Here is a 24,294-nt window from a genome sequence, read left to right on the forward strand (position 1 = left end):
CCCGTGGCTTTGCCCCGTATTAGTGAAACAGGACAGTGAGGAGGGCCTTGCCCAGATCCCCACTCCTGATGTCCCAATTCCCCCTCCCCTTGGCTCACAGCCTCCGTCTCAGATTAGTGCGAATATATCGTTCCTGCAAGTGAAATATGACTCTTCGCGCGATGAGAGAAGTTCCAAAATCAACCGGAATGTTAAAGGAAATTTTATAGAAAAAAAACCTGATCTAAATCCGTTATACCCACAAAATCCGAAAATCCACAAATATGTTTTGGGCCCATGATTGCTGTATTTTCTAAATTTATTTCACTGAATAAGATTCAAAAAGTTGCGAGAAACGGGGAAAACTATCATTGCTCAAGCAAATCACGTGTGAGAGGTTGACTGCTGACACAAAGTGTGTAGTGCACTGTGACTTTTTACAAAATTTGAGTTATAACAAACTTGTGTGTATATTTTTGGTATTAAATGACAAAAATGGTTAATACAGATGCAAAAGAAATCCAACAAAACGATAAACGCGACACAGCCCAGTTTCGCAGAGGATGGTGGTGTAATTATGAAGTGAAATCCCCTGTAAACAGCCTCCTGAGAGTTGTATAAAGTTTTACCCTACCATGATCTTATTAGTGATAAAAAAATAGATCTTATTGCACTAAATGAAACATGGCTGAATTCAGATGCCGCGTCAGTTTTAATCGAATCTGCGCCTCCGGATTACAGTTTTACTCATTCAAACCGCCAGGGAAAAAGGGGGGGCGGATTGGCTAACATTTACTCGAGCCGATTAAAATGTAAAGATGTCAGTTTTGGTAAGTTCAAGTCCTTTGAGTATCTCGCCGTTGTTATTCATGGAGATTCTCAAGTTCTAATACTATCCGTGTATAGACCTCCTAAATATAACGCGTCGTTTTTTGAGGAATTCTCTGACTTAATGTCAATTTTAATTACTAATTATGACACACTCCTAATAGTTGGCGACTTTAATTTTCATATAGATAATCAGTGTGATCTAAAAGTAAAAGAATTTATGAACCTCCTGGATTCTTTTGATTTGAGACAACTCATAAATCAGCCTACACATAAAGCAGGTCATACATTAGACTTAGTGATTACTAAAGGACTGAAAGTTGATATAAAACAGATCATTGATATTGGTCTATCAGACCATTTTCTTCTACTTTTTAATATAGAAATAATGATAAAAAACACTCATGAGAAGCATATTGTTAAAAAACGCTTCTTTGATTCGGCAGCAGCTTTAAAACTTACAAACATTTTAAGCAATCAGTCCGTTTATAGTGCCAGCTATAATAGCGAGGACAATGTAAATAGTAAGGTGGAAAGATTTAATTCTAAAGTGAGAGCTGCTGTTGACATAGTTGCACCTGAAAAGACAGTGAAAAAATCTTCTAGCATTGTATACCATGGAAGACCCAAAGAGTGTCTGATTTAAAGAGAACATGCCGTAGAGCTGAGCGTCAATGGAGGAAGAGTAAACTTACTATCCACCACGAAATATTAAAAGTCAAAATAACAGAATACAATAACACTGTCCGTCTTGAGAGACGCTGCTATTTCTCTAATATTATAAATAACAATGCTAGTAATCCTAGAGTCTTATTTTCAACAATTGATCGCCTACTAAACCCAGGTAGCTCAAAGGAATGCCTCCTAAGTGCTTCCAGTGAAACCTGTGAGGCTGTCGCTGTATTCTTCAATCAAAAATTAATGATATTAGAAATAACATAGTATATCTCCCCAACACTAAGGATCCCCTAAACCCCAACATCCTGTTATAAACAAATTAAACTCTTTCACTAGGATAGATTTACCTGATTTACAAAAATAATATCTCAATTAAAACCCTCCACCTCGTCCTTGACCCGATACCAACAAGGTTTTTCAAAGAAGTATCAGGCGTGCTAATTGATAATGTTCTTGACATAGTAAATTCGTCACTAGATACTGGGGTCTTCCCAGACTGTCTTAAGACTGCTGTAGTTAAACCCCTACTTAAGAAACATAATCTTGACCCTCGCTCTTGAAAATTTTAGACCCATCTCTAACTGCCCTTCTTAAGTAAAGTTCTAGAGAAGGCAGTCATTATGCAGTTAAATGACCACCTAAATAAACATGCTATTCTTGATAAATTTCAGTCAGGTTTTAGAACAAATCACAGCACAGAAACTGCACTCGTTAAAGTAGTAAATGACTTGCGGGTAAATGCAGACAGAGGCCATTTATCTGTTCTCATCCTCTTAGATCTGAGTGCTGCATTTGACACCATTGATCACAACATTCTTAGAAATCGCCTTAGTCAATGGGTGGGCCTCTCTGGCAGTGTCTTAAATTGGTTTGAATCCTACCTGACAGGGAGAAAATATTTTGTTAGTTGTGGGAATTACAACTCAAGACACATGATATCCAATATGGTGTTCCACAAGGCTCTATCCTGGGTCCGCTGTTATTCTCAATCTACATGCTTCCGTTAGGTCAGATTATCTCAGGGCACAACGTGAGCTACCACAGCTATGCTGATGACACACAGCTGTACTTATCAATAGCACCTGATGACCCGATTCTATTGATTCACTAACACAATGTCTGACTAGTATCTCAGAATGGATGAATAGTAATTTTCTCAAGTTAAATAAAGAAAACTGAAATTTTAGTGATCAGCAATAATGGATACAATGAGGCTATTAGAAATAAACTGGATACATTAGGATTAAAAGTCAAGACGGAGGTAAAAAGCAGGGGTGATTGTTGACTGTAATCTGAATTTTAAATCACATATTAATCAGATCATTAGGACAGCATTTTTCACTTAAGAAACATAAGTAAAGTTAGACCTCTTTTATCACTGAAAGATGCTGAGAAATTAGTTCACGCGTTTGTTTTCAGTCGACTAGATTACTGTAACGCACTCCTCTCAGGACTACCCAAAAAAATATAAATCGTTTGCAACTAGTGCAGAATGCAGCTGCTAGAATCCTAACTAGGAAAAGAAAATCAGAACACATTACTCCAGTTTTGATGTCACTACACTGGTTACCTGTGTCATTCAGAATTGACTTTAAAATTCTGCTTATGGTTTATAAAGCCTTAAATAATCTGCCCCATCTTATATATCGGAATGTCTGACACCTTATATTCCAAATCGTAACCTCAGATCCTCAAATGAGTGTCTCCTTAGAATTCCAAGAACAAAACTTAAAAGAAGTGGTGAGGCGGCCTTCTGCTGTTATGCACCTAAAATCTGGAATAGCCTGCCAATAGGAATTCGCCAGGCTGATACAGTAGAGCACTTTAAAACACTGCTGAAAACACATTACTTTAACATGGCCTTTTATAACTTCATTTTAATCGTAATTTAACTTAATCCTGATACTCTGTATGTTCAATTCATCATAACAACTATTCATGGTGGCTCTAAAATCAGTACTGACCCCTACTCTCTTTTCTGTTTCTTTTTCCGGTTTCTTTGTGGTGGTGGCCTGCGCCACCTCCACCTACTCAAAGCTTCATGATGCTCCAACAATGATGGACGGATTAAAAGGAAGAAGTCTACGTGACCATCATCATCATCAAGCCCTTCCGTGAGAACCCTAAATCCAAAGAGGACTGTTTCATTTATGTTAGGTAGAATGCCCAGAGGGGACTGGGCGGTATCATGGTCTGGAATCCCTACAGATTTTATTTTTTCTCCAGCCGTCTGGAGTTTTTTTGTTTTTTCTGTCCCCTGGCCATTGAACCTTACTCTTATTCGATGTTAATGTTGATTTATTTTTTATAATTATGTCTTTCATTTTTCTATTCTTTAATATGTAAAGCACTTTGAGCTACTGTTTGTATGAAAATGTGCAATATAAATAAATGTTGTTGTTGATGATGCCAATGTAAGCGAAGATCCGTAAAAGTTAAGAGTGCTTGCAGGCAAAGATGTTTTCTATCCCAAACAAAATCACAATAAGAGGGTGCAGGAGAAGAACATATATCCAGCAAAAACTGTAATCCATAAAGTGCAATTGCAATCAAATTGTGCACTGAAGCATCGAAATGGAAAGACTCCACCGGTTGTGATCCTCCCGGCTTGTTATGGCTCACTTCTAAAGCTTGCGCCCTCATCTTTCACCCAGCAGCCCTTACTGCAACCACTGAAGCTGACCAAAGATGCAGTAGTCCTGGGGTTGCTGGTAGTTGCAGTCCATTTTAGTAGCGGCGTCTGGTTTTCTGCAATAGATTGCAAATCTTGCAAAGTAATTTTTTTTTTTAATAATTGACGACAAATCCGCAAACGGGTGGATCTATGAATCATAAACCCTTTAACTGCAAGGGCGGACCTGTATTTAAATATGCTGTGTGTGTATGTGTGTACAGATACACATCTACCTCTCTCAATCTTTCTTGCTCACTTACTCTCTCCCTCTCATCATATATGCTGTATAACCTAAATTTCTCTACCTTGGGGATAAATACAGTACAGTGTTCCCTTTCTATATCGTGCTTTGACTTTCGCGGCTTCACTCCATCGCGGATTTTAAATGTAAGCATATCTAAATATATATCACAGATTTTTCACTGGTTCGCGGATTTCTGTGGACAATGGGTCTTTTTAATGCTTCTTCAGTTGGTTTGCCCAGTTGATTTCATACAAGGGACACTATTGGCAAATGGCCGAGAAGCTGCCTAATCAGAGCACGTATTACATATTAAATAAAACTTCTCAATGATATACGATATGCTTTGCTCTAACTGAGAAAATATTCGATTTATAAATAAAGAATCCTACTTCGCGGAAATTCATTTATTGCGGTAGAGTCTGGAACGGATTAACCGCGATAGTGTGTTTTTCTCATTTTACGGACAAATGAGATCAAACAGATTAGTGCTTCAATGGAGAGTTCTTCTTTAGGACAGGCAAATGTGATTGCTTTTTTACTATAACTTTAAATAGTTGCCACTTGTAAGATCTTTGCTCACCTTCCTTTATTAAATTTCCACTTTTGTTTTTTAAATGAGTTGGGTCTTGCAGATGTGCCTTGGTCTGTGTCTTGCACTCTGTTTTGCTAGCTCTTGGTAGTGTTCTCCAGCTTTTAGACCCTTTGACTTTATTTCCTGGTTGTAGGTTAAGATGTTTGCTGTGATGTCATGCCTGTCATCATGCCACTTGCTTAATGCTGCTTATAGGTACTTTATGCTCATGTTGATGTCTAATTCCAGTCTTATTGCACAATTTTATTTTTTTAAATCGTATATTAGAAGCTGTGTTACCCGCTTGAAATCTAAGTCATCAAGGCAGACCTCACTATTAATGTTTGCAATGTGCCATGCTCTGTTTTTTGTTTATTTTGTAAAGCACAGCGACATTCCTTGTATGAATATATGCGTTAGAAATAAATGTTTTTATGCCATTTGGTGTGGGGTTTGTAAAAGCAGTGTTAAGGTCTGTGACGTGCCGTATGTTGGAATGACAATTGTAATGCATTTTCTATACAAATGTTTGTGATGAGCCATTTGTTGGAATGACAGACATAGCAGCCACACAGACACTTCCCCTTTCATTATTGTGAATCGCTTCTTTTCATTATGCTTTTCCATTTTTATTTTGCCTTTTATTTCAATAATTACATTTTAACACTCCACCAGCTCAGGTAGGTCTTTGCTCACTCCTTTGTTTCTGTTTTGCTCTCATCAGTTACTGGCACTTTGCCGGGTTTATAATCCCAGGGCATTCTCTAGCTGTCTGCGTCATATTTTGTGATCCGTCTTTAAAAAATGCCACCAGCATTTCCTTTCTAAGTAGGTGTATGTGCGCAAGTCTGTGTGTGTGGCCTTAGGATCTGGCATGGCTTCATTTTGCTTGTACTGTACTCTTCTTTTCTGCATGTTTCACCTCTGCGTCTTTATACTGCATCTACAGTATCGGAGCTTTGTTTTATGTCACCTTATTGAATATATTTCTAAAACTAGGCCAGCTTTGGCATTGATTATTCATAGATTTCAGTTGATTTTACAGTTGTTCAGTTTATGAAAACAGTATCTTGTGTGTATGTCCTCTTGTTGAAAAAACCCCATTGTAGTTTAATGTTGTACCTTTAGACCAGGGGTCTGAAAAGTCGGGCCTGGAGGGTCGTAGTAACTGCAGATTTTTGTTCCCACACGAGAAGTCTGGTATTACGGCTAAAGCAACATTTTTAATGCTTCATTTTAGATGCATCACATTTTAAGATTGTTTGTTTATTTTTATCTTAAACATCTGCATTCACTGTTTGTAATGGTTTATTATCCAAATAATGTAAATGACAAAGGAGCCAGCAGTTCTCCATCTAACTTGATTTCATTTACACCACTGTGGATTCATCATGACCGAGTTGCTTTAATAACACCTAGCTGCATTTGTCTGTTTTCCCAGTAGTTCAGAATGCAGCTTTCGGAAAGACACTCTGATATCTAATATAACACGTCATACCAACAAAAAAATCTCCACAGTCCAAGTGTCTTGATTTTAAACTTTGTAGTGAGAAGTTAAGCAAAATGACACCTGAGTTAGCCAATAAGGTGCCAATTTGCTTGACTTCTGACTGCATTCATAATGGCTAACATGGTACAACACCCTAGTACCACAGACATACAACAGTTTTAGTGAAATTTAAAGCAAACCGTTCACACAAAAAAGTAAGGAAAAAGGTTGTTGACACACACAAAGAATCCACAAGTAAATCCTTAAGTACGTAAGATTGTAGCAATTTAAAATGAACTTTTCCCTGGCGACTGTCAGCTTGTGGACCACTTGGACCCGACACACTTTGAAAATTACTTCTCTGTGAGTGTTAAGCTGACCTGTAGTGAGAAGTTCCAGTGATGCCATAAGAATTCGGTCACAAGGAGGAGGAGGTATGAATGACTGTACTATAAAAGACTCTGCTTTGTTCATTACTTGAACGAAGTGAGCCAAGTGGGAGTTGGAGACAAGAAAATAAGATGGCAGGGAAATGGTTGGCATAGGGCGGTAAGCTGGATGTCTGCACCACTGTGAATGTTGGAAACTGGCACAGTGGGACTCCTGCATATTTTTTTTTTTTGTCTAGTTTCTTTGTTTTCATTTATTTTAATAATCAGAAATGTGGCATTCTGACATTGTTTATATCAGGATTCTCAAACTCCGGTCCTGGAGGGTCACACTGGCTGCAGGTTTTCATTCTAACCATTTTCTTAATTAGTGACCTGTTTTTGCTGCTAATTAACTTCTTTTGAATTCTTTTTAATTGACTTGTTTTTTTAAGATTTGTTCCCCTGAATTCTTTCATCGTTCCTCTGAATTGCTTCATTTCTTTCCTTAAATGGCACCCAAACATAAATGAAATGTGAAGTGAGTGAGCCAATAGAAGACCAACTTAGTCAGGGCCTGAAACTCCAAGCACCAAACCTTTCTTAATTAGGCGCTGAGTCTTGTTGTTAATTAAACTCGGTCTTTAATTCCATTGCTTGTTGCCGCTCTCATTGTGTAACAGCAGACGTTTGTGAAATTGAGTTTCTCTTTTTTAGGAGCACAGTTAAAATGTTACGTGGACCTGAGCAGATCGACATTCCTGAGACCTTCATCTTTATTTTCAGATGTTGTATGATGGTCTCCAGTTTTCTTATTTTTTATCTCGTTATTGTTTGGCAGCTAATTAAGGATATAAAAACAACAATTAAGGGATCTGAATCTTCAAGAGCAAGTCAAGTAAAATGAATTCAAAAGAAGTGAATTAGCAGCAAAAACGGGTCACTCATTAAGAAAAGGGGTTAGAATGAAAACCTGTAGCCACTGCGGCCCTCCAGGACCGGAGTTTGAGAACCCTGGTTTAAATGAATTTGGTTTTTCACTAATTAATAAAAGTGTGTTTGAGGCACAGGCATAATCGTCATGTCTGATTTTTTTCTTTTCATTGCAGAGGGAATTCAGGAACATTATAGTCTTGCTGAATGCTCATTCAGAAAAGTTCAGCAGTGTAATTTCTGAAATGAATAGCCTGGAAAAGAGCATTAAAGTAAGTATGAAGTTCATGATTGAAATACCTTTGGCCGCAGACTTTGCCTTTACATCTCCCTGGGTACTTTCTAAAACTCTATTGCAGTATCTGAGGTTTTTGGGAAGGATCGTAGAAGTGTCCCTCCGGGAAAGATCAACCAGGGGTCTCCCTTGTTAGAACTTTCTGGCAGCCATTTCAGAGACAGTCAATGTGACTGTTTGTTTTCTGAGGGTATGACTGGAGTCCTGCTTGTGCAGGGCTGAACTAATCAGTTTTTAGCACTAACTAGTAATTCCTCAAGAACTCTATCCTGAAAATTACATACCTGTCTTACCTTGCTGTGCTTTTTATGTGTTCTTTGTAGGATTGTGCTGATAAGAAAAAGTCTGCAATTAAAGCAGAGTTCAGGTCGATTAAGGACATCCTGGAGAAGGAAGAGAACATCGCACTACATGTGGTGGACAAAGAGGAAATTGGAGCTCATAACAGGTTAAGAAGTCTAATGCAGAAAATGAGTAACAGCTACGAGAGCCTGAACAATTACAAAGCAGTTGTTGAGAATGTGCTGCAACAGACGGAGAATATTTCCTTTTTGCAGGTACGCTAATGTGTGTTAATACTTTTTCAAATGAACTGTACAATCTCACACACTGCACATCCCCATTTCAAGGATCTGTTACTCCACAGCTATTTCTGAGTGTCGGGTGATTCTCCTGCAATGGTTGCTTAGGTTGTAGCCAAACCGGCTTCATTAGGAAATATATATTGTTCAGATTATGGTTTACAAAATGTTTACAGTTGGTACACCAATTCATTGACTCCGACTGGTGACTCCTTGGTTTATGGGCCCCTAAGACTCCTCCATTTTGCAATGTGTTTGCTGTGGTGTTTGAAAACACTCAATATTCAAGATATGAGGCACTTCATCACCTCCATTGTGAATCGTCAGGCTACTTTTTGGTACCCTAACCTGTAAAAACAATTTGGGTGTAAAGGCCACAGTAATGCCTTGTGCATTATTTATTAAATAATAATTACAAAAAGAGGCTGTATTTTTCTTCTTAAAGGTAAGAAGAAAAAATAGTTTAATTCCGTATACGTGAAATTTGAAATATTAACACACCAGTAATGGCATAGTGCATGATAAGGTGTGGTAAATACACTTGCTCTTTGTCGTCGCTGGATGACGTTTTGCTCTGTCTCATTTGCCTTTGCAAATCTCATATATTTGACCACTGATTGCTGATGTCGATTAGCCTCTTCCTCCGTCTCACTTGCGTGAGCAATTCTCATTTGCTCTGCGTCAGCCTGTCGTAAATGCGGAGTGTGCTTTTCATAGTTTTCATTTTCTTTCTCTGTATGTTTAGCTTTCATTTAACTCGGAGGTTGATGTGCTTGCTGCTTCCTGAGCAGCTCTTCTTTTCAAGTTTTCAAGTGTCACAATTAGTGTGCATTTTATCGGCAACTTGTTGCAGATGTCTGATACAAAGAGTACAAATAGAGTAACTGATAGTGTGGCTGATTTTTAAAAGGAAAAGGAATGCTTGGAAAAACCAACAAAAGCTATAAGCAAAAATATTTCTATTCCAAAGAAATGTTAAATGTATGCAAGAGTGTCAGATAAACGGGCTAGTTGATGCAGGAGGGAGTTAGTGGCGGTCAGCTGCTATACTGTGTGAGATTAGGACCCATTTTGGTTGCTTTTTCATTTCATAGTAATTTATGACAATTGGTTTTCTAAACTGAATGCCATATAGATAGATATAGATAGCTATATAATATTTTTAACGTTGATCTGTGGGAAGGTGACATTTTTTAGTAACAATTCTTGTTTTTGATTATATTGGACAGACCAAGGCTGACCTGCCTGAAGCAATGAAGATCTCCCCATATGCTCCCAAGATTAATATCGATTCAAAACCGCTACTCATGCAAATGTCTACTGCTGCAGCCCTCCGTAATTTTCTCTCTCAATTGATGAGCCAACCTTTGGAGAAAAGAGGCCAACTACTGACATCAGGTAAGAATAAAAAGAATGTTTGCTGTTAGAAAAGATTTTCCTGTGTTTATTATTCTGTGAAGTCACAAATACAGTCAGTTTTGAGATCGGGGTCACTGGTAACGGGGAGGTGGAAGAAAGGTGTTTTATATGCATTCCCTTTCAAAGATGCTTCCCTTGGTTTCAACAAATTTCGCCAACCCCTATATAAACTTCTCGATGCAGGCCTGGAAAGACTTTTTAATAGAAATGTATGGAAATCATTGGTTGATGCTTTCATGTGAAAGTGACAACCATAAAGTGTATCATTGAGACAAGGAAACATTAAACGGCCTCAAGGCAAAATGTCTGATGGATATGGCACTACCCGTGTTTCATGGATTTCCAGGAACCTGTTGGAAAAGCATGGAGCCATGCGGGGGTGCATAGTCATGCAGTAAAATCTGGTGCCAGGCGAACCGAACACTGCGACTATGTACACAGTTGCCAAGAATCTGCTTTTAACATATATAGTGGTAGTTTTTTTGTTCAGTTGTATGTGTTTAAATTTTTACTTGTATAAAAGTGGACATTGTTTCTCTTCGCAAATGTGCTGTGCAGACCTTTCTTGTAACCATACTTGAGTTATTAGCATGTGTAAGGGATCGGTTACTTGGCATGCTTAAAGAGCTGTCGCGCCATGTTTTTATGCAAGAAAAAAAAATATGCAATTGATCGAACTCTTCAGTTAGGTGGTTTTTAGTGTATTAAAATTATAGTTGCAAAACATTTATTTCACTAAAATGATTTGATTAACTGGCTTAGCGAAAAATGTATGGCTTGTACACGAGAGAGGCTGTGGCAAGTGTTTGGCATTGCTCATTAGCTATTAGGTTTGTGTTGTATATCATATATGGAAAATTTTACCTTAACCCTTCAAAGACAAGACAAGTAAATTGAATCCATCTTAATAGCTCCCTGAACACCGGCCATGCATTAACATTTAGACTGACCTTAGGCTGATTTATTTACTGGCTGTGGACAGAATTAATAACGCCATTCCTCCAAGACGTGCACTGAACTCGCCCTAATTTTAAAGGAACACTCCGCCCAATAATGACGGATGTGTTAATGATGTTTGCTGTTCTTCAGGGCTGGTCATCATTGAAGCCCATTATATGAGAAACTTTGCTGTCTCCTTTTCCCATGATACAGGAGATAATAAATGTTTTTTTCTTGGCCATCACTACAAGCAACAGGAAAAAAAATGACATTTTGGCAGAATATTCCATTAAAACCATATGAATATGTGTCAGTTATATCCTGAGTAATATCTACAAATTAACATTAATGCTGTTCTCGGCTAAAAAAAACTACTTGTTACAAACAGCTGCTAGTTTTGCAAAACTGACACTGTGTCCTTCCGTATTATAAAGTAGATGTTGAGTAACACTAGCAAACTCACCTAAGCAAGTCAAATTTTAATTCAGTTTGCTTACTGTGACTTTTAAAACATCATTGGAAGCTTTTGATCAATTAAGTTCCTTGCATTTTCATGTGCTAAGCTTCCAAAAGTAATTTTTTGTTCAATGCCTTCAGGAATTGCATTTGTAAGGAAAGCCTTCCAGGAATGGAGACTTGAGGGGGGAATTTTGAGAAGCAGAAAAACATACACAGGCTTGGTCCGCAATAGAAATAAAATCCTGAAGTACTTCTTTATATTCCTTGCTTTGTTCCCCAATAAATGCACGTTATCGCTAATATACTAACAACCCAATTGTGCTTCACTCACTCAGAATATGGAAAGAGTGTAGGAAGTATTTTAAGATTATATTATATTATGATATATATATACATACACACACACACTTGACTGTTTTTTAAAGTTGATTTTATTGAAAGGGGATGTACAGCAGGGAGAACTTGATGGGGCTAATATCGGCCTGTCCTTGTATTAGCCGCCTTACAGTTTAGGAGGGTGAGTGGTAGCAATTGGCCCACTTTCGGCATATCTGGTCTAATTCGTTACACATTGGCATTTCCAGATGTTTGAGTTTACAGAGTGATACGAGTTAATAATCTTAGCTTGATCCAAAAGAGTATTTGGCATTAGCAGCAATAATTGGCTTCTAATTAAAACCTGAAGTCACTGTGCTCCTTTGGGGCTGAATCAAAGCACCATTGTTTCTAGAGGTGTGACTCTGTACCTGTGGTGGTTCTTCCTTTTGTCACTGTGAATATTCCCCTTGACCTTCTTCTTATACTTTGTGCTGCAGAAGAGCATACAATCCGGAAGGCAGGTGAACAGAAGATTTTTTTTTTTTCCTGAAGGTACAACCAATGAGGAAACATTTTGTACATGTCCTTTTGTCACATAATGGAGAAACAGTAAAGTCCACTTGGATGTGCTCCCAAAATCCATAGATTACAAAATCAGCTTTGAATGTTGAACTCGTGCCTTGTTTTAAGTACCGTAAGTTGTACTCGACTGAGGCTGATGTGCGACAATTTCAATTAGAACGGAAGTGGTGGTTTATACTTTTATTAGGTAGATATTACTGACTAATAGACCTGTGTAGCAATAAGTTATTTATTTATTTTTTTTCTTGCTGTAGGAAAGGAAAGAATTTTAACTGAGCATCCCAGGGGCACTCCTCATAAGGTGTGGGTAGGAGGAGAGATTTACAGTGGTGTGAAAAACTATTTGCCCCCTTCCTGATTTCTTATTCTTTTGCATGTTTGTCACACTAAATGTTTCTGATCATCAAACACATTTAACCATTAGTCAAATATAACACAAGTAAACACAAAATGCAGTTTTAAATGATGGTTTTATTATTTAGGAGAAAAAAATCCAAACCTACATGGCCCTGTGTGAAAAAGTAATTGCCCCCTTGTTAAAAAATAACCTAACTGTGGTGTATCACACCTGAGTTCAATTTCCGTAGCCACCCCCAGGCCTAATTACTGCCACACTTGTTTCAATCAAGAAATCACTTAAATAGGAGCTGCCTGACACAGAGAAGTAGACCAAAATCACCTCAAAAGCTAGACATCATGCCAATATCCAAAGAAATTCAGGAACAAATGAGAACAGAAGTAATTGAGATCTATCAGTCTGGTAAAGGTTATAAAGCCATTTCTAAAGCTTTGGGACTCCAGCGAACCACAGTGAGAGCCATTATCCACAAATGGCAAAAACATGGAATAGTGGTGAACCTTCCCAGGATTGGCCGGCCGACCAAAATTACCCCAAGAGCGCAGAGACGACTCATCCGAGAGGTCACAAAAGACCCCAGGACAACGTCTAAAGAACTGCAGGCGTCACTTGCCTCAATTAAGGTCAGTGTTCACGACTCCACCATAAGAAAGAGACTGGGCAAAAACGGCCTGCATGGCAGATTTCCAAGACGCAAACCACTGTTAAGCAAAAGAACATTAGGGCCCGTCTCAATTTTGCTAAGAAACATCTCAATGATTGCCAAGACTTTTGGGAAAATACCTTGTGGACTGATGAGACAAAAGTTGAACTTTTTGGAAGGCAAATGTCCCGTTACATCTGGCGTAAAAGGAACACAGCATTTCAGAAAAAGAACATCATACCAACAGTAAAATATGGTGGTGGTGGTAGTGTGATGGTCTGGGGTTGTTTTGCTGCTTCAGGACCTGGAAGGCTTGCTGTGATAGATGGAACCATGAATTCTACTGTCTACCAAAAAATCCTGAAGGAGAATGTCTGGCCATCTGTTCGTCAACTCAAGCTGAAGCGATCTTGGGTGCTGCAACAGGACAATGACCCAAAACACACCAGCAAATCCACCTCTGAATGGCTGAAGAAAAACAAAATGAAGACTTTGGAGTGGCCTAGTCAAAGTCCTGACCTGAATCCAATTGAGATGCTATGGCATGACCTTAAAAAGTTCATGCTAGAAAACCAAATAAAGCTGAATTACAACAATTCTGCAAAGATGAGTGGGCTAAAATTCCTCCAGAGCGCTGTAAAAGACTCATTGCAAGTTATCGCAAACGCTTGATTGCAGTTATTGCTGCTAAGGGTGGCCCAACCAGGTATTAGGTTCAGTGGGCAATTACTTTTTCACACAGGGCCATGTAGGTTTGGATTTTTTTTTCTCCCTAAATAATAAAAACCATCATTTAAAAACTGCATTTTGTGTTTACTTGTGTTATATTTGACTAATGGTTAAATGTGTTTGATGATCAGAAACATTTAGTGTGACAAACATGCAAAAGAATAAGAAATCAGGAAGGGGGCAAATAGTTTTTCACACCACTGTAACTCTTTTAATCAATTATTGGAATATTTGTCGATGGCTGTAGTCGACTAATTTGGTACGGCTCCTGCTTTATTTACCTTTCTCTGTCGCAGGAGGCGGGTTTCCGGCCTTTAGATTTATCAAGGTAACTTGAGTACACTCATTGTAACAAACAAAATAACATTTATTGGTAAACGCATTTATTTCTGTAGCACAGTTTCATATAAACTTAAACTAAAATTAAACTAAGAGGAGGTTATGAGAAAGCCATGTTAAAGTAATGTGTTTTTAGCAGTTTTTTAAAGTGCTCCACCATGTTAGCCTGGCGAATTTCTATCGGTCAGCTATTCCAGATTTTAGGTGCATTACAGCAAAAGGCCGCCTCACCACTTTTTCGTTTAGCTCTTAGAATTCTAAGCAGACACTCATTTGAAGATCGATTTGGAGTGTAAGGTGGAAGACATTCTGAAATATAGGATGGAGTGAGATGACTGAAGGCTTTGTAAACCACAAGCAGCATTTTAAAGTCAATTCTAAATGGCACAGGTAACCAGTGTAGTGACATCAGAACTGGAGAGATGTGCTCGGATTTTCTTTTCCTAGTTAACATTCTGCACTCGTTGCAATCGATTGATGTCATTTTTTGGGTGGTCCTGACAGGAGTGCATTACAATAATCTAGCCAACTGAACACAAAAGCGTGAACTAATTTTTCAGCATCTTGGAAATGTTATAAGAGGTGTAACTTTTGCTCTATTTCTTAAGTGAAAAAATGCTTTCCTAGTAATCTGATTAATATGTGTTTTAAAATTCAGGTCAGAGTCAAGGTTATAGAAATATGATAACTGCATATTGACATATAAGATGGAACACAGACTAGACAAACTTATAACCGAGAGCTTGTCTGTTTGCTGTTTTGGAGTTCTAATTTATGTTGGCACAGATAAATAGTTTTACAATACCCAGTATTTAAAATTGATGTCCGATGTTGCTTTGGGTTTAAAGTGAAAGGTGGTTCTTGTCTTGGAGTGCACTCTTTCTCTTTGCTGTGTGATCCTTTGTTTGTAGTGTGCTGATGTTTCCTTAGTTAGGCCCTTTCCGGTGTCATCTGCAACCTCAGAGGGATTAGCACTACTTTTTTTGGCACAAGAGTTTAGATGCTGAAGATCCCTTCATGAAACAATGGCTGCTTCTCAGTGCTTGGTTTGGTAGATTTGGATCTCCGCTTTCATCTCCTGAAAAAGGGAGCGGCTCATGTGCTTTCTGGTTGTAGAGATCGAGATTGTTTCAGAGGTTTGGGTAGAGTCCTCAAGGAGTGACCCATGGCAGGAGTGCCCTAGGGATTCCCTGGAGAGTTTTCTCGGAGTTCTCCTTGAGTGTGCCACCAGAGAGAGCAAGAGAAAGTCTTTAGGATGGTACAGCGAGTGTTAAGGGAATGTCACTTTTTTTTCTTCTGATTGGATGAAAGTCACTTCTAGTTAACAGTGTGTCCTCATAGGCGAGTTCTTCTGTCCATCAGAGTTGTTATTCCTTGAATTATATGTCTTTGTCCTTGCTGTAGTCCATTTCACGCCTTCTGGCTCAAGAAGTCTGCTGGGTGTCCTCTGGGGAGATGTTAGCTCAATTCTGATTCACACCTTTGGTATCCGATGAAGTTGGGTAGACCCTAGTACAAGCTGGAGTCTAGTCATTTAGTTTGGAAGTGGAAGAACATGCTTCTGCTAAATCTTGCTGCCTTAACAGGCCTGGTGTACCGCTAAAGCCTAGCGGAATGGGCAGTGCCCCCTAGTGTCCTACACTGCAACAGCCGCCGTGCAGGACCCCTGAAGAAAATTCTGCTGTATTGAAGACCACACTCCTAATCTGCCAGGGATGGGAGTGTGCAGGGGTGTCTCACGTTTCCAGAGCTGTTGTAAGCATGAAATTCTGAGTTCTGCATATATGGTACAGAATATACTTTCTCATGCAACGTATATATTATGTGCTCAAGTGCTGTTTTCACAATAACTGTTATTGAGCACAAAATGTTGGCTTTGTATACTGATGGAAAATTTCCCATATTTAGTTTTCCATGAATTTTTTTTTTTTTTTCTGTTAATCACCCAAACGGGAAAAACGTGTTGTGATACCATGTATCTGTTTCCTTTTTTCTTTTTTTAAAAAAGGACTTTAACCTTTTTTGTTTTGTTCAGGAAGCCTTATTGCAGCAAAGGCCAAATTACGCATCAAGCATAGATGAACTTTATCCATTTGGGACAAGGAGAACAAAGTGTTCAGTAGCTGCATGTAAACACTGCTGCTACATGTGACAAGTGCATTCGCCTGCTGTTTGTTCTATACAAAATTTTTTTTTTTTCTTGGATTGCATGGTTTTTGTGCTGATGGAAGATTTGAATTCTACAATAAGGAGTTGAGCAATGGTAGCGCTGCTGACTCGCAATAAGCAGATTTGGGGGCGCGGGCATTTCCTGTGTGCCATATGCATGTTCTCCCTTTGTCCTTATTGGTGTTCTCCCACAGCCCAAAGACATGCAGGTCTTGGGTGAATTGGTGGTCCTAAATTGGCCTGTGTGTAAGTGGATTCATGCTGCGATGGCCTGGCGCCCTGTCCAGGGATTGTGTCAGCTACCTCACAACCCTGTCCTGGATAAGTGGGTTAAGAAAGTGGATGGATGGATGGATGGATTATAAATCTGCCTTAAACACTGTCAGTTGCACAGGAGAGAGAGTTATCATTTGTGGTTTTTCCATAGCTTATTGCCTTAGGGTTCCATGCATTGACATTTATATTGCCATAAAAGTGATGCCACAAGGAAAGGGGCGCTTGTTTTATAACTGTGAGCTGTAATGATTTTATGTTCTCCAATGAAAATGAAGCCTCTGTGTGCACTTTCAGAGATTTTTCAGAAGGCATTTTATTTTATTTTTTTCCTGATTCGTTTTCCCTGGTGTCATGCCCCTCTGTTAGTCCCCTGTCTATAGTGGAGCTGTGATCTTAAAATGTTTTTGAACACAGGATTTAACAACTAAGAAATCATCCTTTTAACAGTAGAAGCATATTGTAAAGAAATCTTCATCCTCTTTGCCCACTGGCATGCTAACTTAGGTAGGAATGGTGCTCTAATAATGTTTTATACCTGTGCATCAGGCAGGAAGTGTTTTGCAGCAGCTGTGGCTTTGCACCTGAAGCTGTAAGGTTCCTGGTTGAGTCTGTGCTATTGTCCGACTTTGAGCTGCCTGTTCTACAGCTATTAAAAAAAGTGTGCGAATTTCTATCTGTAATCTCTATGGTCGATGTGAATAATTGTAATGAATACTGCCCTTTTAAGTTGAGCCAAATAAAAGTGTCCGCCAAATGTACCCATTGGGCAAATGAATTAGGAGTACTGGGTAAGACTTCCTTTTGCTGGCATGGATTCAGCAAGTTCTTATAAATGTTCCTTTGAGATTCCGGTCCATGCTGACATGATTTGCATTACGCAATTCCTGCAGATGTCTTGGCTACACATTTGTGTTATGAGTCTTCAGTGAAATTCTGGCCCAAACATCTTTGTGCCTCGGCAGAAATCAAGATTCATCAGACCAGGCGACATTCCTCCCCCCCAGTCTTCAGCTGTCTAGTATTCTTGAGTATGCCCGACGACAGTCTTAGCTTTTCGTTTTTAACTATCAGGAGTGGGACCTGACGTGGTCTTCTGCTGTTGAAGCCGAGCCGCCTCGTGGTTCATCATGTTGTGCAGTCTGAGACGCTTTTTTTGCCTTTCTATCAGCTCGAACCAGTCAGGCCATTCTACTCTGACTTTTGTCCTCAACAAGTCTTTTCTGTCCACAGAACTATGATGCACTGCATGATTTTTTTTTTTTTTTGGAACCATTTTGAGTAAACTCTTTAAACTGTTGTGTGAATTCCAGGGAATTGGCGGGACCAGAGCTACTCAAACCAGCCAACGGTGTATATCTCTGAAGTCCTTCCCAACCCTTCCCCCGATGCTCTTAATTGTATGATTGTTTGCATTGTGCTGCTGCCATATGATGATTTTTTTTTTTGTGAGTCAATAATAATAATAAAGACCAAGAACAGTGCTACCTTATTTTACAACAGTGATATTCAAAATGGACCTCACAAAAAGGTATAATCATAGCCCCTTTTTTTATTTTACTGGTGTAAAAGTTGGATCAAAATTAACACTTATTGAATTATGATTTAATTTCATTTTTATGCTTTTGAATAATGTATATACTAGTGGATAAGTCGGGATGTGATTTTTTTTTTTTTTTATTGTATAATTTCTGGTATTTTATAATGTTGGTTGTATCAAATCAATGTCAAATGCAGAAAACTCACGCTATTGGTCCAAGAGATTATGATACGCTAATGCCCACCTGAGAGAGTAACCATGGAGCACACTGCCTTTTTTTTCTCTATGTATTGTGCCTACGTGACCACATAGTAATCCCCGAACTATTCCGAAGCGATGTTTGCACTGATTTGTGTTTTTTGTATCTCACACCCTCCTACACCATTATCGTAAGAGCATCCCTTCTCTAAGATAGAGCGTTGATCAGAAGAAAATATGAAGCTGATTTTTAAATTAAACGCCGTCGAAAGTAGCGAAAGAAATTGGTAACTGCGCTGCTGCAACAAAATTCGATGTGTCTGAGAAACTAGTGAGTGATTGGAGGAGGCAGGAAGATATTGGGGGTGGGGTGGGGAATTTCTTTTTTAAATGGGCGTATAAGGCGGGTCTGATTTTTATGATCGATTTTTCAGATTTCAGCACCCAACTTGTATGTGAGTATATACGGTAAGCATTTTGATGATATGATGGTGTTGTAGAAGACTGGATTTTGTGCACTGTGTTATGTTTTAATCAGAAAAACACAACCACTCTTTTAAAGACGTTTACTGGGTTCATTTACTCCTGCCCTTGAAGACTAGTGCGATAAAGTTAGATAAAGTTTTGAGTGGTGCCAGTTGCCAGTCACTCCTCCATATTCTACACAAGGGTCCTCTACATACAGGACTCGCTGTCACCTGCACTAACAAACATGAGGGTGTTCTCGCAACACATGAAAGCGGAACTCTTTTGGTTATATGCCACTTACTAAGCAAACCCTCTCTTTTGCTGTTATTTTTCTGATTATTGTGGAGCAACCTCAATAGCCTTGATAAATACTGTGGCCATTTTGCCCACTTTAACTTCAGTCACTAGAAAAAAACAAGAAGTTTTATAAATATAAATCAATGTGGTATTTATTAATGTATAACAATACCAAATAAGTGAAAGCATAGGGTGACTCATGAAAAAATGACCCGCCTCCACCGAGACGAGAATCGATCTCATGACGTTGCAAAGAGTGTACATGAACATGCTGAAATGGGCACTGAGGTGTATTGACGCACAAGGAGATCACTTTCAGCATTTTGTGTAAATATGAGTACCAAATTGGATGATTTTTTTTTCTCTTTACCACGTAATGCAGCCGTCAAGGTGGAGGTGGGCCACCCTGTATAATAGAAAATAGCTAAATCTGGGTATAAACTGTCCTAAAGCTTACTGAAAATCGGAACTGTAAAGGGGTTGGAAGTTGTCCTGGGCAGCTTTTGATTTAGTGACAGGTGTTATTCCCAGGTTACTTTTGCTGACATCCAAATAACATCATTGCCTTGCATCTCTTGAACTCTGATGTTGCTTCCTATATTGCCCTTCTGTCTTTTTGGTCCCTCAGACAAGCCATACTTATGTTTGTATCCACAAGGGAACACTTGTTCCCAGGGGGTGTTCTTTCTTGAATGCAGGACATACACAAGCCTTCAACCCATCACTTTCATAACCGTGGTAGAAATAATCGGACAAAAGCAATATGGTACAAGAAGAGATGTGTTTTTAAGTTGCCTTAAATACAAAATACAATGTGTAATCATTTATACATACCTACATATCCAGGCCAGAGAGAAGCCACTGGAACATACAGTTGTCCTTCAGTTCTTCAATGGGGAAATGCTGACTGCTATTCCAGTCCAGTCCAGCAGGGTGGGGGCAGCATTGGTCAGCTTCTAGCTTTGTGATGGATCCTTGCCATTATAAACACTCGCATGTTTACATATTCATTGAATTTGATATGAACCATGCCAGGTATGGGCAACTGCTGCCTGCTTTTTGTGAACTGTGCCCAAATAACATCTTCCCCTGTTCTAATCGCTCATGGCTTCTGCAGATAGTGGACCTTGGTCACCCTGGTCATTTATTGATTCAGCAAATATCAGCACTTTTTAAGTCACCTGTCTGTATCATCTGCTGTTTGTGTCCTGTATCTTCCTGTCACCTTATTAATGCATTTGAAATAAACTTTATAGACTATAGTGGCGCACTTTTAAACCTATGTAAAATGCACACATGGGGGTTCAGGACATGTGACATTGCACACATTTGATTGACTGTCTTGTCCATATGAAGAATGATTTGGATCAGAGTGATGTTCCTTCCTTTCTCAAGCTTTAAATGGATTCTATAATTTCTAGTCCTGCAGTGTCCATCTGTTCCCCGATTATAAAATTATTTGAAACGGTTTCTGTGGCGCGCACTTGCCTTTTCTCTCCATCATTAAGTTGTAAACCAGTTCACGCAGACTTGTACAACACGGGAAGAATGTACAAGAGAGGATACTTGCAGGCCCTATAATTAAAGTCCTGTTCATTTCTCTGGTTCATTTGAGCAAAATAATCGGTATGCAGTTCAAAAGTAGAAGGTATACTTTTTTTCTTTTTAACTCTGTGGTTTTATTTCTTTTGTGAGGTACTCTCCTGTCTGTGCAGAGAGTAGTACATTACTATTGAGAACAAGCTGGTCAGACTGAGCATTTACGTCCGCTTTCTCTTCCTTCAGCTTTCAAGGAGCCACCTGCATTGAATGTGTCTGAGCCGAGTGGTAACCTGCCAGGTAAGTGGAAATGTCAGTTCTTGCTACATCATTGGCTTCCTTTCACAGAGACATCAGAAAAGACCAATACTATACATTTGTAAATGTTGGCTGTGGTGATCGATCACAAGAAGACAAAAGAGTGCAATAGGACATCGGTTTCAGAAAAAAGCATTTAAACCTCAAATTCCAAGAGTGCTTTATTTTGGTTCAGTTTTTTTCCAGATTATTCAAAGAATGAAAGGGAGTTATGCAGAGACATTTGTTTTCCTTCAACATTACGCCTTGACATACAACTAGAAAAGTCAAAGTACAGAACAAGACTGAAATTCTGTCCTTGTTGGTGTCCAATTTGCAAGCATTTCCAGGATTCTGGGCTGCTTTATCTTTAAATCCTAGTCTGTCAGTTTTCTGCCTCTTTAGTGTGATAGCTGTTTAGACAGTTGTAACGAATCTTGCAGTCACTGCTCACATCAAAATATTTGAAATGTTCAAACTGTTTTCTTGTCATTTAAGAGCACCTTTCCTAAACGTGCAGTCTGCTAATAAAGGAATGTTTGCTGTGTTAGATGAAAGGTGGTTTAAAAAAAAAATTTTTTTGTGTGTGTAGATTTTTAATACAACAATATCTTTGCAAAAAAACAGAGCAGTAAAGTTCATATTTGTGTGTCTGCTAATATCAACAGAATATTGTTTGCTTTTCTTTTACTTGATTGCTGTTTTGTGGCTTACGCTGTAAATTTGCTGTAAAGCCAGCAGTGTTTTGTTCTGTGTCTAGAAAATTGGCAGGACACCCATACAGCAAAATTATTAAAGAAAATAGAAAATTGTAGTTTTTAAAAATAAAATCCCGTTATTTTGGGCCAGTGTTTTGACCATGGAGGGTCATGAGGTCACTGAAAAGGGGTGTGTGTGTGACGAAGGTCCAAGTCTTCAGACTCCTAGTGCTTCCTGTCTTGCTATATAGTTGCGAGACGTGGACGCTATCCAATGACATAAGACTAAGGCTGGATTCCTTTGGCATTGTGTCTCTCCGGAAAATCCTTGGGTACCACTGGTTTGACTTTTGTGTTGCTCATGGAGTCCTGAATGGGGCGCATTACCTGCATTATAAGGGAGCGTCGGTTACGGCACTACGGCCATGTGCCGCGTTTCCCCGAGGGTGATCTGGCTCATAAGATCCTCATTGTTGGGGACCCAAGTGGCTGGACCAGGCCAAGGGGTCGCCCATGTAACAACTGGCTGTGGCAGATAGAGGGTCGTCGTATAGTGGGTGCAACAATGCTGTACCAGTGCATCAGGGGTGCGGAAATCCAACGCCCGACTTGTCCGACACGGGTAAATTGACCGTCGGACTAGCGTGTTTTTCTGGTTTCAGTTGTCCGTGGACAAGTTCAATTTTCTGGAGAAAAAAGAATTAACGTGCGCTGTGCAGGGTACATTTTTACCACTACTTTCAAATTTTAAACATTTGGGTACATACTTAGTGCGATAACAGTCTACTTAGGCATGTTCTTCATGTCTCAGATTGGTCTTCAATATTGTTTACAAAATGACAGCTGATTTTTTCAAGGGGGAAAACACTCTTACGGTCTTACATAAGTATTTTACCCTACTATTTACACGCTTGGAGATGCAGTCATTTTTTTCATGCTGACATTACGAGGTAATCTGATTTTTCATTATAATCGATAACTTTTATATATTATTAACTAGCAGAATACCCGCGCTTCGCAGCGGAGAAGTAGTGTGTTAAAGAAGTTATGAAAAAGAAAAGCAAACATTTTAAAAATAACGTAAGATGATTGTTAATGTAATTGTTTTGTCATTGATATGAGTGTTGTTGTCATATCTATCTATTTTTATATATATATATATATATATATATATATATATATATATATATATATATATATATATATATATATATATATATATAGCAAAATAATTGGCAGTGAGAAGTAAAAAGAAAAGGAAACATTTTAATAATAACGTAACATGATTGACAATGTAATTGTTTTGTAATTGTCATGAGTGTTGCTGGCATATATATATATATATATACACACACAGACACATATATAAACATATATATACATATAAACATATATATATATATATATATATATATATATACATACTGTATATACACACACACACATATATACATACTGTATATACACATATACATATCTACATATATACTGTATATACACATATATATACAAATCTACATATATATATCTACATATATATATTAGGTGGGACTCGATTAAAAAATTAATCCAATTAATTAGAGGCTGTGTAAGAATTAATCTTGATTAATCGTATGTAATCGACACATAAATTTACCCCAAATCGCAAATGTTTTTTTTTTTTTATTTAAAACGGTTTTAGTGGGCGACAGAATCAAATAATAGACATGGACATGAATATTGTAAACTGAAGCTGTTTTAATTTCTGAAAAAAGCTTTTAAACTGCATTTGAATTCAAAACAGAAACAAAAATATCATCCCTGGTTAAAATTGGGCAGACTTAAAAATAAAGTGGTAGTTTAAGTACTTTAAGTACATTTTCAGAATAGTATTGTCTTTAAATAATAATAACCAAAATTTCACCATAAAGTGCAGTTTTTCTTCTTAAAAAAATAAGTCAGAAACATAAAAGGTAATTTGACCAGCTTACTCTTTAAACTCTGAGTAACATTAGCCAAAATTATTTTGTACATTAGGCTAAAACAGTGTGATCATTGAACATTTTGTAATTAGATGTATTTAGAATTACTAACGGTCACGGAAGTCCAATGATCCCCAGTAAGAGCCACAAAGTCCGCTTTCTGTAATGCATCTAATTTTGCTTGCTTTTCAGTGTGCACAAAACCATGCTTTTATCAAGGCTTCGCTCGGAAGTCGAAATGATCAGTCGTAGGAACGCGCTTTATTCCGACTCTAACATTTTTGTAGCTGTGATGTGTGCATCAGTGTAATGGATGTACCAGGAAATCATGCATTGACAAAAGTTCCCGCTTGCTTGGAATTGAAAGTGTGATTAAATGCGTTATTTTTTAACGCGTTATGGAGTACATGCATCGAAGCTTCTCAACT

The 24,294-nt window shown here is 38.4% G+C and overlaps 1 protein-coding gene across 3 annotated transcripts in view; it reads left to right on the top strand.

Moving 5' to 3' along the window:
• trim25 (tripartite motif containing 25) overlaps positions 1 to 24,294 on the top strand; it is a 65,836-nt gene that overhangs the window by 20,206 nt on the left and 21,336 nt on the right. For all 3 annotated transcript variants that reach the window (XM_039739253.1, XM_039739254.1, XM_039739255.1), the window contains exons 2-5: positions 7,941 to 8,036; positions 8,383 to 8,616; positions 9,870 to 10,038; positions 21,157 to 21,210. In XM_039739253.1, coding sequence (XP_039595187.1) covers positions 7,941 to 8,036; positions 8,383 to 8,616; positions 9,870 to 10,038; positions 21,157 to 21,210 — 553 coding nt within the window. The remainder of the gene's footprint in view (positions 1 to 7,940; positions 8,037 to 8,382; positions 8,617 to 9,869; positions 10,039 to 21,156; positions 21,211 to 24,294) is intronic.

The sequence above is a fragment of the Polypterus senegalus genome, chromosome 17 (assembly GCF_016835505.1).
Source record: "Polypterus senegalus isolate Bchr_013 chromosome 17, ASM1683550v1, whole genome shotgun sequence".
NCBI lineage: Eukaryota > Metazoa > Chordata > Cladistia > Polypteriformes > Polypteridae > Polypterus > Polypterus senegalus.